The sequence below is a fragment of the Capsicum annuum genome, chromosome 1 (genome assembly GCF_002878395.1).
Source record: "Capsicum annuum cultivar UCD-10X-F1 chromosome 1, UCD10Xv1.1, whole genome shotgun sequence".
NCBI lineage: Eukaryota > Viridiplantae > Streptophyta > Magnoliopsida > Solanales > Solanaceae > Capsicum > Capsicum annuum.
This window is the reverse complement of record NC_061111.1, coordinates 122,833,604-122,849,986: the sequence shown is the minus strand read 5'-3', so window position 1 is coordinate 122,849,986 and position 16,383 is coordinate 122,833,604. Positions and strand designations below refer to the sequence as shown.

Sequence of the window (16,383 nt, the reverse complement as noted above, 5' to 3'; positions counted from 1 at the left end):
TAGTTTGATAGAGCCTTTTCACAATTTAAAATCCTTTTCCCAATTTAAAATTTGAGTCAGTAAAGCAGGAGAGTTACATGCATGCTTAAGAATAAAAGTAGGAAGAGGCAAATTTAAAATATAAAGCTAATAGATTAAGAGCTAATTCATTCACACACAATAATGTTCAGAATGAAGAATGCACTAAGCAAGAAGAGTTCAAATTTGATAAATTATTTCCAGAAATAGGAAGAAGATCAGCCAAGACCTAGATAAGAAAGTGAAAAAAATTGAATTTGTGGACCAAGGAACTCACTAACAAACATGAAGTAGAAGATGCTAAATTACCGACTGCACAAAGCCATGTGATTTTAACTGAGATGGACAATTAACAAAACAAAAAAATGGTGGAACTTGAAAAAGCTTTGGTTATTTGCTATATATATAGTAGTTTAAAATGGCAACCATTCCTTGCAAGAGGAGCTTAGTAATATAAAATTCTCAGGATGTTGATGTTACATAAATTTGAAGAAATCCTAATGTTACAAAGAGTGGGAGCCGCCAACTCCGCCAGACCATTGGTAAGGATGATATTTATTTACCTCTTAATACATACTATTATACAACAATACAATTGTTACATTTCTTTATGCTACCCACATCAGCTCTGGGATCAATTAATTTCAGATGATGCTAACCATTTCCAATTATTTGGCAATTATCCACTTACTACGTCAAGAATTACTAAAAAGCTTGCACCACGTAGCAACAGCTTTCTCAACTTAATCCCTCGCATATGCTGAGAATACTAGGTCGGAGTTGTAAAAGACGCCAGCAAATACAAGTCACAAAACTTAGGAAACCCGAAACAGCCCAGTCAGTACTCTTAGCATGATGCTGCTTAATTCCCCATACTTGCTTTCTCTTTTGTCAAGCTCCAGTCAAGGATCAGAGGCATAACCAGAATTTCACCAGCTTGCAATTTTAAGAGATATTACAGGTTCTTCTCTTACTGCGTTGTTAGCCTAGCTAACACTCTTTGAACCCCTGTGGGTCGTCATTGGCAGGTCTAGGATAATCAGGAAATAGCATCTTTCTGATTCTCTGATATACTGGATTTCTCCATTCATAAGCTTTAACATTTTTCTGCACATGCTCAGCCCTAGGCCTTCCTGAGTTACCCACCGACTGCTATGGAACATGTCTTGAACCAATTCAGGAGGAAGCCCTTCACCAGGGCATACAATCCTATTCCAAAAAAAAAAAAGAAAAAAGAATATTTACTAGTTAAGGTAGTATAGCACACCAACAAGTGTGGAACTACTGAAACATTACCCCTAGAACTCAATTTTTCTCTAATACAAGGCAAGAGTTAATTACAAAAACAAAGTGCAACCTAGGATACTAGTAAAACACTGGCAGGATGAATATTTTGGAATACATTTTGGCCCACCTCAATCTCCAGGAAAGCTAATAAAGTGAGACCTAGGATGTGCTAGTAAACACCAAAACCTGCAGAGGTAAATGTTTGCGGATATATTTATATCTACAATGAAAAGTGTTTGGCAGTTATTAATTACCACATTCAAGCACCATGATAAGTTTAGTAAGATTAAATATCAAAACTAAAAGATTAAGCCTATCCTTTTACTCATTCCTATCGCTGGGTTGAGATTACAGTGTCTTAGTTATGAAGTCCACCAATGTTCTCATCTATAAGCAGTTGTATTTGGGCAGTTCATTAGAAGCTTATAATTCTGCTGTTTCAGTTCAAAACTGAAATAGAAACTTTATAGATGAAGTGTGAGTTTGATGCGGAGAAGATGCTTTTTCCTACTCGAAACACAGGAAATTAAAGCGGAAAGACGAAAAACGAGTAATGGTAGAGTCAAGTAAAAGAGCTCAACAAACAAAATTGATGCTGCCTGATCAATTTACCAATGTCAAAATTCACATCTAGAGATCCTAATCTTATCCATCTGTCAACTAATTGCAGTATTAGTTCTTGCTTGAGCTTGGTCAGCTTATAAAATTTAAACGAAAGCATGTGTTAACCTCCTTTACAGCAAAAAACGAAGTGAGCTTGAGAAAGAAAAAGAGAAGAGCATTGATGAAAAATAAGTATTTAAAGGCAATGCAATAGATAGGTTACTTATGTACGGGATGGAACTAGACTAAAAGGTAAGCAACCAGGCGGTATGTTCAGAAAGAAACGAAAAAAAAACTAGCAGAAGATTGTATAAACTCTCACTTTATAGGTTGTCACTGCTGAGTCAATGGAAGTTGATAGAAGAAGGCAAAAACTATATATATGAATAGGAGATGAGGCATGAAGAGAGAAGGCAGGGTAAAATCTATGCCAAAGAGAAGTACTAAAATGCACCTCTTACTTATGCTCGTATGTTATAATCCCTACTGTAAATTTCCATGACGTCTAAACGTACATGGAATTTTTATACTCCTCTTAACATTACATTATAACTCATTGGGTCATAATTCTCATATTCTAACGTGCCTGTTGGAGCAATCAGAAATATTATCAACCAAGTAATCTACAGAAAATAATCTGAAATAAATGACTGACGTTAGCAGCAGATGGCATTCAAATGGGGACTGAAGACTTCTCAAGAACCATTTAGACAATCAAGGTTGCATGATAGTGGCGAGAGTTATCAATTAATATAGCGCGTCTGCCTGTAGTTACAGGAAGAGAAGATTATAAAATGTACCTGAGTTCAATATGCACAATAGTTACTCCATCAGATAATGGCTTTATACTTGGTCGAAGTTGGATCTCTACCCACCCGTCAGGTGATGGTGCATACTGTACCATGTTCAGCAAGAAATCTGCCAAGACCTGTTGAATTCTCACTTGATCACCATGAACTATTAATGTCTTAATTTCCTCTGGTATATCCCGGATTAATTGCACACCCTTTTCCCTCAGCAATAACATCACTTGGCTAACAACAGCATCTATTACACTCCCAAGAAAAAAGTCTTCTATCTCAAGGGTCAGTGCACTGTTAGAAGATCAAAGGTCAGTCAAATTCTGCAAGGAAAAAGGTTGCTAATTCTACATAGAATAGAAATACATGCCCATAATCCCCTCCCTCAACCTACAGAAGAACACATTAAAAAGAAAGAAATCCAAAACAGTTAATTTCACATGGTATAGACATATGCAGGAAATGACTCTAAACGAACCTGTGTTTGTGTCCCCAAGAAACTTGCATGCAAGTAAGAAGTGAATAACTAATGTATCTACCGTAGATATTCAAAAGAAAAAGTACTAGTATTATACAGAAAACATTGCCTCGTTTCAGTTAGTCTAAAGCACTTCACTTCAGTTTGTTCAAGTTCTGAGTCGACATTGTACCCAAGCCAGTTTTCGTGCTGAAATAGTAATCATCTAGACATCAAAATATAATGTAAAACCTCAGATAAGAATGGGATAATAGGAGGGTAGATTTTTATACTTTCATCATTAGGATCTCAAGTTCACAACTTAGATACGGTACACATCTTCTGTTGAATTTTCTTCTGAATCTATTGAAAAACCTGAACCGTGGCTCATACTATAATGTCAACTGCAGCCTGTTGTTGTTTTAAAAGAAACTCCTGAATTTATTACTTTTGATTCCAGAGTTACACTCTAAGATATTATATTCTGGATAAATAGCTACTCCGTCCTCTGTTCTATTTTAGTCAGTTTTCCAAAAAGAATGAACTTTTCATTTTGGAAATAGGTAACTTAAAGTTCCCACTCGATCATAGCATGTTTTTAGAGCCACAGAAATGGCACGGCATGTATAAGACCACACGTCCACAAGTTTCATGAAATCTTTCTTTCTTAAACTCCATGCCCATAATATGGAGAAAGTATTAGTTCAAATTATGTTGTTGGACTTCCAAAAATACTGCTGCATCATGTCCGTTCCTCCAAAAATGCATGATTTTGGAGGATCTGACATGCACCCAGCAACATTTTTGGAGGAACCAAGCAACACTGGCTTTGAAAGACTTATTAGCAAGCATAATCTAATAAAAAAAGACTTACCCGAACTCAATGTTTTCCAGATCAACATCCCTTATGATCTTAGACATCTGCCTCTCACAAGCAGCACTTGTCACCAGATACTGCTTCTGATTTTCTGTCAAATCTGTGGCCTCCAACAATGAATTTGTAAAGCGTATTCCATTAAGAGGACTTTTTATTTCCTGACAAATGTATGCCAACTCTTTCATCTGAGAATAACACTTCTTTTCCTGTTGCCTTTGAACTCTTAGAGCTTGCTGCAATTCAGGACTGGCTATCTGCATGAAACAAAAAGCCCCAATAGTATGGCCCTCCATATTGACTCTCTTGTTTGCAGTCAAAAGAGCCTGCACATATTTCCCATTTCGGTCAAAAAAGGAAAATGGAAACTTGTCTGTATCCTGACCTCCAATTGCATTATGCAACACGATCATGAACTTTGTCATGGCATCTGGACCCTTGAGCCGACAACAACTTCCAAAAATCTCACCAACTAGCATTTTTCCAACAATCTCCCCTCTGGACCAACCAGTGAGATTTTCCATGGCGGTGTTCCACTCAGAGCAACAAGTGTTCTCATCTGATGCAAATATGGGAGGGATCAGAGGATTGGGGCTGTGCACAATGGCCTTGTAATCACCTTGGATGTGAATAAACTTGTCCATAACAACTTTTTGCCCAGTAACATCCTGCCCAACAAAGCAAACACCAACAATGTTGTTTGTGTAATCTTTGCTAGAGCAAGCATTAACCACTACAAAAACAGCTTTCTTTAGTTGCTCAGCTCCAAATGTCCTTAGCTTTATTTCTACATTTTTATCTTCCTCACCTGCAGTAGTAGGGCTACAATATTAGTTTCTTTTTCTTTTTAGATGTTTGTTGCAGGGGATGAGTAGAACAGGAGCAGAGTTGATACCAGTTATTTCAGTTACAGACTATTGAAGAGCCAACCTAAACACACAATACAGAGAGAAGGTTCTCTATAAGCAGGAATTAACCTAAATCTGTACTGTACAAGAAATGGCTTTGGTGAAGTAAAAAAAGAAGCTAACACTTTGGTGGTAGAATAAAACTCTCTTGTCAGATTACCGAAGGTGAATCAGTGATCCTGGATGTTATCAGCAAGTGAATCCTCATAACCACTACTACATATTAATTGTTTTGCAGTAAAAGTTTGCAATTTGAATGCGTCCAAATGCCAGATAATGCCTAAGGGAACATTCGTATACATTGAACTTGTTTTACACAACTTTTACCATAGAAAGGCAAGGATCAAAACAAACCTCCATATAATGGAACAAAGTAGTGTGGAATGGATATGAAGGGATTCATACAGACGATATAACTAGTTTTGGATTGAGGTGTAGTTGATTGATTAACTTGGTTTTGTGCATAATACCTCTCCATTTAGTCGCACACCATGCCATATCCCTCCACCCCCAAAACACACACAACAAAACTACATGCTTCAGTTCACAAATTCAACAAGATGAAGTGAACCTATGTGAACCAACATTTTTTTCAAAAGACTCAGAGTAAAGAAAATCACTAAAAGCACATGATTTCTTCGCATTCAATTTTCAAACACAAAGAAGAGAAAAGGTAAGATTATACCACTCATGCAGAGCAAAGAAACTCTACAACTTAAAAACTGTACTATCATTTGGAAATGAAGAAAATAAAGACAGGTATAACCTCTTAGAGCATTGTACAAAAGTTTCTCAGCAGTCTCCTGTGATTCTTTATGTACAAGATCATGAACCAAAGACTTCCCCATAGCTTCTTCAACTGATAAACCTGTCAATTCAGCGACCTTTGCATTCCACCCGTTTATGCGACCTTCGACATCAACAGCAAATATGGGAGCTGTTGCGGTCTCTATCAATCTAACCATTTCTCTGGCAACAGAACTAAGTTCATCTATCCCTTGCAACTCCATTTCCCCAAGCTGAGCATGCACGACAGCCTTAGAATTACTTGCCTCAGTATCCTTAAATGAATCTCGCAGAATAAGCTGCAAAGAATGAATTGCATCCATTTCTGCATTTTCCCATGGTGAGCTCCGACTTTTAACAACTTCCAGAAATGCCTTGAAGGAAGAACGTGGATGCATTCTCTGCCCGTCATCCTTGTCTTCAGGATGATGCTTTGCACCACCCCACTTTATCTCTTTCGCGGTGTGGGAGCGAAACCAAAACAAGAAATCTTTAGAAGTTATATAAGCAACAGCCATACCACAAACTGCATCACCAAGTGAAGCTGCCCCAGGATACCCAGCATCAGCCAAACTGTCGGTACTTAAACCTGTTGAGTCCCCATGGTAAGTCAATAACCACTCCACAATGTCCTTTATCTGAGGTTCAGTTGGTGTAACACCTAATGGATAGTACTTCCCCTGGTAGTATAGAGCAGCACCGTCGCACTTCACAAGGTCCATAATACTGGGGCTTTGGGTAACAATCCCCGTAGGTGAGTCTCGAAGGAGCATGTCACATAACAGTGTCTGTGTCCTTAAAACATGTTTCTCAGACAACTGTGATGCCAGTTGCAACTCCATGTTCAATTGGAGTCCAAAGGCCTGCATAAGGAATTCACACGCATACCTAAGAGGGAATGGAATGCACCGAGCAGATGTGTGGTGTCCAACAACTAAGCCCCATAGCCTCATTGAATTTCGGCCGCCCCCCACAGCTTCCTCATCATTTCCATTTATAATTACTGCCAGTGTTAACGAGGCAATAGACCCCATATTTGCCATGTACTGCGCGTGGCAACCATGAGGAGCTCTAAGTGTGGAACCAACTAGACATAAAGGTTGCATCAGTGATTCATCCTGAATAACCCGCACAGGGGTGGCGTGGCAGTCCACAATCATTCTTACCCTGTTCTGCTTAAACAAAAAGCGTGAAGCTTGAGGAATGTCAGTAGCAGGATAATGCAAACCGATATAGGGCTCTAAATCAGGTCTTTTGCTCTCAGCCACTACCTCACCATGCTCATCCTCGTGAAATTTATACACCATAACCCGGTCATAGCCAGTTAACTCCCTGACACTCTCAACCACAGTATCACACAAAAGCTTAATGTCCCCGCCAGGAAGTGATTGCAAATGAGAAATAGCTCTCACAGCAAGTTTTTGCGACTGCACTGCTCCAGCAATAGATAAAGCAGGGTCCTCAGTTCTGGCAGGCTCCAAATCAATGACAATGCCGACATCCACCCTGTGCAAAATAGCATAAAAGGGCTTCCCAGAATTCTTGGAATGAATCCAAATAGGGTTGAGTAAAGTGATCTCACGTGCCCCAAATGCTCTTTCAAGCAAAAGAGAGCTTGAAGGGGTAAAAAGGGTCCTAACATCAGTTCCAATAGTGAGGATCTCAGACCTGTCAAGGCTTGGAACTGATTGTGGAGTTAGACTAAGCATTTCAGAGGCGTTTTCGGTATAAGCTAAAACACGAAAACTAGTCTCATCAACAGCAATCATACAACCAAAAGGTTGAATATGACCTCCTCTTTGGATTTTAGTCAAATAAGCAGTAATTTGCTGTTCAGGCACAGACTGTGTAGTAGTTTTAACAGACTGTGAATAATCAAAAGACTTGCCAGACTCACCAGATTGTTCAAAAACAGCATGAAGCCTAGCATCAGCTGTGTACTGTGCTATGGCTTTGCTTATTGAATCTTTGTAATTCACATTACTTGTACCTGAAGATTGAGCTTGAGCTTGAGCTTGAGCTTGACCTTGTGATGAGTTGTGAGGGGAATGCTTTGTTCTACTTCCTGAAGCCATTTTTCTCTCCTCCTCACAATCCTATTTTTCTTGCTATTACATGGAAAAAACTTGTCAATTTAAAACCCTAATAAAACAGAATGAGCTGAAAAAAAGAAAATGACTTTGGGCAACTCCTAACAGATGTGTAAGCTGAAAAAAGATTGAATTTTTGGTTGAATTCAGCAATGGGGTTTTGACAAATTTATAGTAGTAGTGAGTAATATGGTGGACCTGTTTCGCCACAAGCAGTATTCACTTCTTCCTTCTTCTTTTCGCAATAATTATAATTTGGAAATTATTCACTACAACCTATTTTCCAACTTTATCTTCAACTCTTAAGTTGTAAAAGTGCTCTTTCCTTTCCTGTCATTTTATAAAAAGTATAATTAAACACAACTTCAATTTTAAAAGTTTTCAATAAAATGAAAATATTTGAAATCTATGGTTAAACCGTCTGCTAAATTTTCCTGAAAGATTTTCAAGAAATCTAAGGGAATATGCTTAGAGAAGCAAAAAGGAAATCTCAGTGTTTGTTTGTTAAGAAAGAAGAAAAATAAAAGAGGGAGGGATATATTTTGTTTGATCGAATGCGTGAACCTTTGCTTTGCCGTTGTAAAATACTTTCTCGGACTTATTATTCTGCTGTGAATTACTATATTAATAATTGTTGTTTTTTTATCAGATCAATATTCTGAGGTGGAAACATATGTGGATATGATGAAATGGAAGTGTGTTTGTCAATAAAAGCAGGGTGTTTTCAGTGGCTGAGAATTCATGTTTTGGACTTGGCCACGTGGGAATATAAGATTGACCATTTTAAGAAATAAATAAAAATGCTATGTTTCGTCTAATTTCCAAGAACTTCGCATCCTTCATACCAGTTTTAATTCTAGTAATGGGAGCAGTAATTTTAATGATGTTGCATCTATCTATCTATAGAGAGAGAAAAAGAGGAGAAAAGAACAAGATAAAAAGATGAAAAGGATCATAATGGAATTGGTGGGGGCAAAGTGATGAGTATTCCCTTTCATATCACATTGCCCCTCCCACGTGAAGGCTCGTACTATATTTGACACCCAATTCCCCTCTTGTCCAATTCTCCAAATGAAAGGAACAACATGGGTGTGTTAGCCATGAACTTGATTAACAGTAATAGAAAATCAGCTTACAAACACACCGCCTATGGGTGCTTAACAATTTAAATCCGTGCACTTGATACCTTAAAAAAACATAATATATCTTCCCATAACATATGTATACGCTCATTCTGTAATTTAATATGTTATAGCATGTTTACTATGCACCTTCCGGGTTTATTGACCCATGCTAATGACGACTGCCAAAATTTATTCAAATCTTAAATCACAGCCAAAACTTTTCATGTAACTACTAAATTTTCTTTTTGGCAAACAGTGCATAGACAAGGAACGAAGAATCTCCTTGTAAAGACATTTGAAATCAGGTACAACAATGGAATGTCTTATTTCTTTCTGACATGTAAAGAGGGAAACAAACATTTGCGCAGTGGAACTAAGAATTGATCATAAATGATAACTGAGAGTTGTCTCGTAGGAATCTACCAAAGAACTTACAGAATGAAACCCTCATCAGAGCTCTTGGGTAGTACAAACACTAGCTTAACACATGTAACCTCTCACACACAACAAATGCCTAACCAAAAAGTTTGAATGCACGCTCTAGATTGGGAGCAGCCAACTTTCTGCGTGTTTTTATGGGAAGACTTTTCACTTTGTGTAGAGGACATCTTCCCATGGGTGACGGTACAGAGGCTGTTTCAATCTCTTCTGATCAAATGTGTGCCTGACATTTCAAAAGGTACAGGCCATCATTAAGGAAGTAGAATCGAGCGATCATAAACAAGAATTACCGACAGTAAATCTAAAATGGTGTTTAAGCATCATCATGCAACTCACCCTATAAGCCCAATTGAACGAGCCAGCACGAAAAGTCCATTGAGATAACCAATCTCCACAATTTCATCAATTTCTGGCTTGGTGAACATTCCACTGCCCGCAAGGAGATCCAAGAAGAGGGATCCAATGGCACCATCAACATTGAGGACTAGGTTGTTTGCCTTTGAGAGCGTGTAAGTTTCAACCTGAACAGCATATTCCATGTACTTAACAGAAGGGAAATTTTCCCTAGCATAACGCTGCAGTAGTTCCACTCTCTTATCTCTGTTGTCACCTCTCTTAATCCTGTCACACAACAAGTAGATGTGGTACGTCAAATAGAGTCTAGAAGACAAGTTCAAAAGATTTTCCAGTACATTTTTTGCTTCTACAATTCAAGGAACAATTCTAGGATATAATCAATTATCCTACAATTACAACATATGCTACCTGTGGCCAATTCCTGGCACTCGGATTCCCTTCTTCTTCATACTTTCCACAAACTCATATGGAGTAAGACCCTGCAAATACAAAACATTTGAAAATATCTATTCATCTAGACACAAAAGAGACTAGCAGGAACTTCTTCTCGTCTGATGAGTGGCTTAGAGAATGCGCATAAATCGTAACACTCACCTTGTCATAAGCATCCTTGAAGTAACGGGCGGCATCATCAATAGCACCACCAAATCGTGGACCAATAGTCAGCAATCCTATTAAGAGCCACATTATTCCAGTTCTGATTGAAAAATAAACACATTTCTAGAAACCCACAAACTGTAACATACCAGAAACAAGGCAGGAAACCAGATCTTTTCCCGCCCTGGCAGTTACAATGGAATTGTGTGCACCAGAAACACAAGGACCATGGTCAGCACACAACATAACGCAAATCTGCCAAGAAATCAACCACGACAGAGCATATTAAGGTTTAGAAAAAGAATGATAGCCGCAGAAACAGATAGTCAAAATTAGGCTTTTAGAACCTATTGAAAGAGTGATAGAGTTGCAACAATAAGAAATTTACCTCAATAAAGCGCGTGCAGTAACGTGGTAGGCTACGTTTGAACCACAAGAGGGATATTACATCACCAACACCAAGTCCCTGCTCCACAATGGATGACATGGGTACGCCAGCATAGCAAGGCTCTTCACCTGTGAATATTCCTGACTCTTATTTAGCCACCAGAGAAACAAATTGATCATTGATAGAAAATACACAAATCCAACTATACCTCTATCATCAGATATTGTAGAAATAATATGAGTTGGTGCCCGAACTTTTCCACTCTTAATTGCGGTGCTAAGATCCTCAGGTATTTGAGGAGGTGTAATTTCCTTTAGGGGCGTAGTATTTCCTGCTTCAACCTACCAAATCCAATATGCAGTGTTGTTAGAACTAATAGCAGAGTACAAGGTATAAACAAGAAATCTCTGCTGAATATCAAGAGACTCACTAGCTTTTCAAAAGTTTCTTTGATTGCTCCTTCAAAAGCTTCATACGAGGTTGGAACTACAGCTCCGGCGTCTCTGAGTGCTTGATTCTTTGCTTGTGCAGACTCCATTTCACCACCACTCTTTGCCCCCTTTTTGACAAAGATCCATTCAAAGTTAGACTTCATGTGCAAAGATTATCTGTCCAGCCTCTTCTAAAAAGGAGGAAAGAGAAGAGGCAAAAAGCTACTTTGTCAAAACATCTCTTGGTCTTTGAGAGAGACAACTAGCAACATGTTTCTAGGAAATGCGGAAAATAATGAAAATAGAGCTCACCGCATGACCAAATTGTACTTCTGACTTGAAGAGTGTAGCGCAAGTTCCACTAACCCAGGCAACAACAGGCTTGTTGATTCTTCCCTGCTTTAAGGCTTCAACCAAGGAATATTCATCTCGTCCACCAAGTTCCCCGAGAACAACCACCATTTTTACCTAAGAATACCAAAAACATGATTAAAAGAAAGTGAAGAACAAGTAATTGAAAAAGTGGTAACAGAAGCAGGAAATAAATCAAGACATCATAACATCAGTTGCTTAAGCACCATTGAGCTTCTAGGTATTATATAAACACAGTGGAATTAAATCAACTTTAAATCATAAACACCAGTGGTGAACATTAGGAAGAAAGGCAACAAAGTCAGTGTGAGTGTGTGTGTGTATGTGGAAAGGGATAAACTTTTGCTACTCAGTTGGAATGTTAGCTTTATGATCATAAAGATAAAAGCAGCTTCTCTCTAGGAACATACAACGAGGGCAATAGACACATTCAGACAACTACAAACAATCAGGATCTCTTGAAGTGTTGAAATTTGCTTCTGTTACTGCAGATTCACTAGTATAAGAAGTAGTTTAGTTGCAGGAGGAGTCAGTCTGTTTACATTTAAATTAAATTTAGTTAGATAAGTTTAGATGCTGCAAATACACTTTTGCAATTGACCAGGCCAGTTGAAGAGACTTATGCTACGATTGGCAAGAAATACGGTTTGTTGGGGGTGTATTCCTGCTATGATTCCGTATTCAATGTTCCGTGTTCCGTGTTCCATGTTTATTACGAATATGTGTGCTTTCCTTTGCTGTATATTCCTGCATTCCTGCTTTACTCTGTTTTATATTCCTTATGGGTGCCGTATCTATGTTATGTCATCTGCTTCTGTGCTGTACTATGTGTTGTGTGATATCTCGTGACTTGAGCCGGGGGTCTTTCGGAAACAGCCTTTCTACTTCATCAGAGGTAGAGGTATGGACTGCGTACATCTTACCCCCCCCAGACCCCACTAAGTGGGAATACACTGGGTTTGTTGTTGTTGTTGTTGAAGTTTAGTTGAGATTATTTAGGTTTTCAAATTTAATTGTGCAGATTTTCTGTTTTCAAGTGGGCTATTTAAAGCCCTCTATGGTTAACAAAATTATTGAGAGACATTTTCAATTGTTCTTCCGATCTCTTTTGATACACCAACTTTTAGAAAACCAAAATAAAGCAACAAGACCGGGGGCCTCAGGATGAACTTGGAGATATACAAGGAAAATGTAGCCTATACAAATGAATTACCTGGGGGATATTGTTGAAGCGCAAAACATGATCTGAAAGGGTAGAGCCAGGGAAAACATCTCCACCGATTGCAATTCCTGCATAGACCATAATTGACTCACATTCTATTTCTTAATAAAGACAACACAAACATGCTCCCAATAGGATGGATTCAGAATTCTGAATGCCTAACCTTCATAAATTCCATCAGTCACACGAGCAATTGTATTGTACAATTCATTAGACATACCACCCTGGACATCAAGAGAAGAAAAAATTATTCTTGAAACTGGAAAATGTTATTTTCGAATAGATTTCGTATATTAGAGGGAGATCATGGTTTCATGCATGAATGTTTGGTAAAAGAGATGTTTGAATCATTTCATACATTAAGTTAGGTGAAGATATGCATCTGAAAGTAGTTGAGAATAGATCGAAGTATCTCACAATCATGTTCTTATCTTAATCGCGCTGTCGGAGATAGTAAGGTAGAAAGTAAAAGGGGACAAAATGCTGCAGGTGTGTAATCAATTAGACATTTCTCTAATATTTATTAAAATACAAGATGAAAGAGGTTCTAAAAATCACTCACAGATTTTGATACAAAGCCCACAGATCCAGGCCTGTAAAGTTTGCACTGAATAATGTTATCAATTGTTCCAGCAGTATCACCAATCTTGAAAGCACCAGCTTGAATCCCTCCAACAGTAGCTGGACCAATAACCACCTGAGAAAGACAACCATTTTACACACCATAAAATTTTGGAAATCAATAAAGGAGGAAAGCTAGAGTGAGGGAAGTTATTGACCTCTTAAATGCTCCATTTGATGATCTGTTAAGAGCTCATTCTATCATTTTTCTATAATCTCTTTAAGAAAGATAAAAACTGCGGACAGGGGAAGGGGGAATTCATTGACTCCACGGTAAGCAAATGAAATGTTATACAATTAATTGATAATTTCTTCATTTTTACTGTCCATAGGCTTATCCTATACTTGATTATACATCATCATTCAAAAAAATATAACCCCCAATCCAGACGAAATAATAATGAACCTACAAGCAGAAACCTGGTGATATGACATAATATTACCTTATTGTTTGCCTTTGCATAAGCAATCAGCTGCTTAGCATCCGACTCAGGAACTCCTTCAGCAATAATAGCTGCAACTTTGATGGTTGGCTGTTTAAGAGCCGACATGGAGGAAGCAGCAGCACTGCAAATGAATAAGACAGTTAAACATCAGAGACAATCGCAAATCTCTAGCAGCTTCAGGTTTTCTCTTCGAGAAGAAAAAAGGCAATTTAAGGAAGACAGTACAACAAGAACAGTGGTTAGTATCAACCTTCTGAAAGACGCAAAGTTTATGAAAACATCAGCCGTGGGATGTGCAGCACAGGCAGCTTCAATGCTGAAGAAAAGAGTAAAATGTAGAATATGATCAGTGAAAGTGACAGACACCATTTCAACAAATAGAAACCAGTAGTACAGAGGTAAGTAAAGACAACACAGTTCAATTATACCTGCCAGATATATGACATATCTGGCATTGTAGAAAGTTCAGAATTAAGGGATTCTTTTACTAACTGAAGTAATTCATATCGAGAAAATGTGATGACACATTATCATCTTTTACTAACTGAAGTAATTCAAACTGAGAAAATTCAACAACAGATTTGATTGCATGTCTGCTATGTTGCACATTATTCTAAGTGACTCAATTATGAACCAACAAATTAAATAGTTAGCACACAAATCAACACATATCCAGGAATCTCAATTGCTAAAACTGGGAGCAGTTGGCCAAATATTTGTAAGCCACACCAAAGAGAAATAGCATACTGGAAGGGACCAGTAAGAACAAAGACCACATTGAGAAAGACTATCAAAGAATGCCTTTAGAGATCCAAATTGAAAATCTCAAAATAAAATGGGAATATAACCAAGAACTGAGATAAAAAGGACATACGTTGAATGTACAGGGATTGCAATTTCCTCCTGACCAAAGAAAAGTTTCTGGAATCCCTCAGAACCAGGATTAATAATTCCAGCAACAGATGGTGTTTCCCTCCCTGAAAATTTTAAAAGCACGAAATTAACAATAACCAATACGTTGAAAACTACAAGATTGTTGTGTGCATGTTCTCCGGTAAATCAACTGAGAGCCAGAAGCGTAGTACGACCACAAAGGAAATCAAAGTCAAGCATGCGCTGAATAGGAAGCTGCTTGTAGTTGTAGAACAAAGCTTGTGTAGTCTTGGAGAAAAGTTGTCCCGTAGCCATTTTGCCAAGTCAACTGAGATCTCTGCAAAACATAATCAATACATATGAGTGAGGTGACAATGAAACATTTCATCAATACAGTCAGTCGAGGGCGAATGTGTAGCCAAGTACTGATACGTGAAGTATATTACTGAAGCAACAACATTGCAAAATAAATAAGATCACAAGGAACAAAAAGGAGTAAGAAAGCTGATTATTTAGTCTTAACAAGTTTCTGTAAATCTTTCCTTCCAAAAGAGGAAAAACAAAAATGAACCTAAATCCTCGTGAATTCATTCAATCAAACAAATAACTGTAAAATATCAGCATAGGAAACTGGCTCTGCAAACAAGCAATGAGAAGGTCAGTGCGAAATTGATTGTGAACTCCAAAATACAATATCAAATCAACTACAATTCTAAAATTAGGTGCACGGATCCAAATTACATTCCCAGTATCAGATCTTTAATACGTAAACCAAATCAAAAGAGTGCACCTGTCCTCCTCTCACAAAAGACTTAAAGCAGATCCGATATTTAAAAGAACAGATAATAAAACCATATATATATCCTTGGAAGTATCGAAACAATTGAACAAGAGCAAAGATTCAACAATTCACAGAAAAAGACACAAACCCGAAGCAAGATTTTAAGAGGAAACTTGGAGATCGGAAACTCCAAAGATAAATAGAAAGAGCAAATGAAAATGTACCTATAAGAAAGTAATGGGGACTACCCTAGTAGAGCTGGTTGGAGAATGTTAGATGAATCTCTCTCTATATTTAGGAGGGAGTATTAATGGCAATGGGATGGAATTGAAATGGGGACTGCCACACAGACATACTCCTCCGTCCAAATTGATATCACAATATAGGAAAATAATATGACTAGCTATTAAATTATATTTATATTTTAATTTAAAAAATAATAGTTAACGAAAAAGATAAAACATGAAGAAAAAAAAATTTTTTTAATTAATTAAAAAGAAATTAAATTAAAAAATTTGAGACGGATAATTTAATTTGAAAGTAATAGACTAGTAGTAGTGCTAACCAAGAAAAAAAGTTTATGAGGTGGCATCGGGTTGTTAGTTCACGGATAATTAAATTTTCTTCGTTTCTTTATTTTATTATTATATTATTATTAGCAAAAACAAATACTACTCCTCGCGCTGATGAAATTTTACCAAAGTCTTCCACTTAGAAATTATATGTGGGCATCCCACGGAAATGATAATTTCGGTTTGATTAATTTGCTATTTAATTTGTAAAAATATTATATTTATTATATTAAATTAGATTTACAGTCAAAATAAACTTCAATTGTTTTAGGTATTCTTGAATTTTATATTTAAATTATTGAACTGTAAGTTTTCTATTTGAACTATCATTCAAT

General features: G+C 37.4%; 2 protein-coding genes across 7 annotated transcripts; both read right to left on the bottom strand.

The window, feature by feature from the left end:
* Nucleotides 1-450: 450 nt before the first annotated feature.
* Nucleotides 451-8,588, bottom strand: LOC107879110 (phytochrome B). Of its 3 annotated transcripts, none has more exons than XM_016726222.2 (5): nucleotides 8,022-8,457; nucleotides 5,714-7,841; nucleotides 4,040-4,847; nucleotides 2,709-3,002; nucleotides 451-1,227 (listed from the first exon to the last, which is right to left on the bottom strand). In XM_016726222.2, exons 2-5 carry the CDS (start codon nucleotides 7,806-7,808, stop codon nucleotides 1,005-1,007), a joined length of 3,420 nt encoding a protein of 1,139 aa, XP_016581708.2. In that variant the 5' UTR covers nucleotides 7,809-7,841; nucleotides 8,022-8,457; the 3' UTR covers nucleotides 451-1,004. The 3 variants fall into 3 exon arrangements, with proteins under 3 accessions (XP_016581708.2, XP_047263136.1, XP_047263141.1); XM_047407185.1 differs by adding an exon at nucleotides 1,433-1,491 and having other exon boundaries at nucleotides 1,121-1,227; nucleotides 5,714-8,588; XM_047407180.1 differs by having other exon boundaries at nucleotides 5,714-8,456.
* A 718-nt stretch (nucleotides 8,589-9,306) lies between these two features.
* Nucleotides 9,307-15,857, bottom strand: LOC107879119 (ATP-citrate synthase beta chain protein 2). Of its 4 annotated transcripts, XM_016726240.2 has the most exons (18): nucleotides 15,437-15,495; nucleotides 15,267-15,331; nucleotides 14,911-15,032; nucleotides 14,697-14,799; nucleotides 14,073-14,138; nucleotides 13,820-13,943; nucleotides 13,318-13,452; nucleotides 12,919-12,979; nucleotides 12,747-12,823; nucleotides 11,474-11,629; nucleotides 11,161-11,289; nucleotides 10,939-11,071; nucleotides 10,731-10,858; nucleotides 10,492-10,597; nucleotides 10,340-10,416; nucleotides 10,154-10,224; nucleotides 9,725-10,009; nucleotides 9,307-9,611 (listed from the first exon to the last, which is right to left on the bottom strand). In XM_016726240.2, exons 3-18 carry the CDS (start codon nucleotides 15,008-15,010, stop codon nucleotides 9,536-9,538), a joined length of 1,827 nt encoding a protein of 608 aa, XP_016581726.2. In that variant the 5' UTR covers nucleotides 15,011-15,032; nucleotides 15,267-15,331; nucleotides 15,437-15,495; the 3' UTR covers nucleotides 9,307-9,535. The 4 variants fall into 4 exon arrangements, with proteins under 4 accessions (XP_016581726.2, XP_016581716.2, XP_016581721.2 ...); XM_016726230.2 differs by lacking the exons at nucleotides 15,267-15,331; nucleotides 15,437-15,495 and adding an exon at nucleotides 15,701-15,857; XM_016726235.2 differs by lacking the exons at nucleotides 15,267-15,331; nucleotides 15,437-15,495 and adding an exon at nucleotides 15,625-15,833.
* Nucleotides 15,858-16,383: the final 526 nt, after the last annotated feature.

Excerpts from the sequence above, each read along its gene's own strand:
- LOC107879110 (XM_016726222.2), bottom strand. The coding sequence starts at position 7,808 with ATGGCTTCAGGAAGTAGAACAAAGCATTCCCCTCACAACTCATCACAA. Across the intron at positions 3,003-4,039 it reads CTGGAAAACATTGAGTTCGG|TGCACTGACCCTTGAGATAG; the intron begins GTAAGTCTTTTT and ends ATCTTCTAACAG. Across the intron at positions 1,228-2,708 it reads ATTGTGCATATTGAACTCAG|GATTGTATGCCCTGGTGAAG; the intron begins GTACATTTTATA and ends TTTTTGGAATAG.
- LOC107879119 (XM_016726230.2), bottom strand. The coding sequence starts at position 15,010 with ATGGCTACGGGACAACTTTTCTCCAAGACTACACAAGCTTTGTTCTAC. Across the intron at positions 12,980-13,317 it reads TGGGCTTTGTATCAAAATCT|GGTGGTATGTCTAATGAATT; the intron begins GTGAGTGATTTT and ends CTTGATGTCCAG. Across the intron at positions 10,598-10,730 it reads ACTGCACGCGCTTTATTGAG|ATTTGCGTTATGTTGTGTGC; the intron begins GTAAATTTCTTA and ends ATTTCTTGGCAG.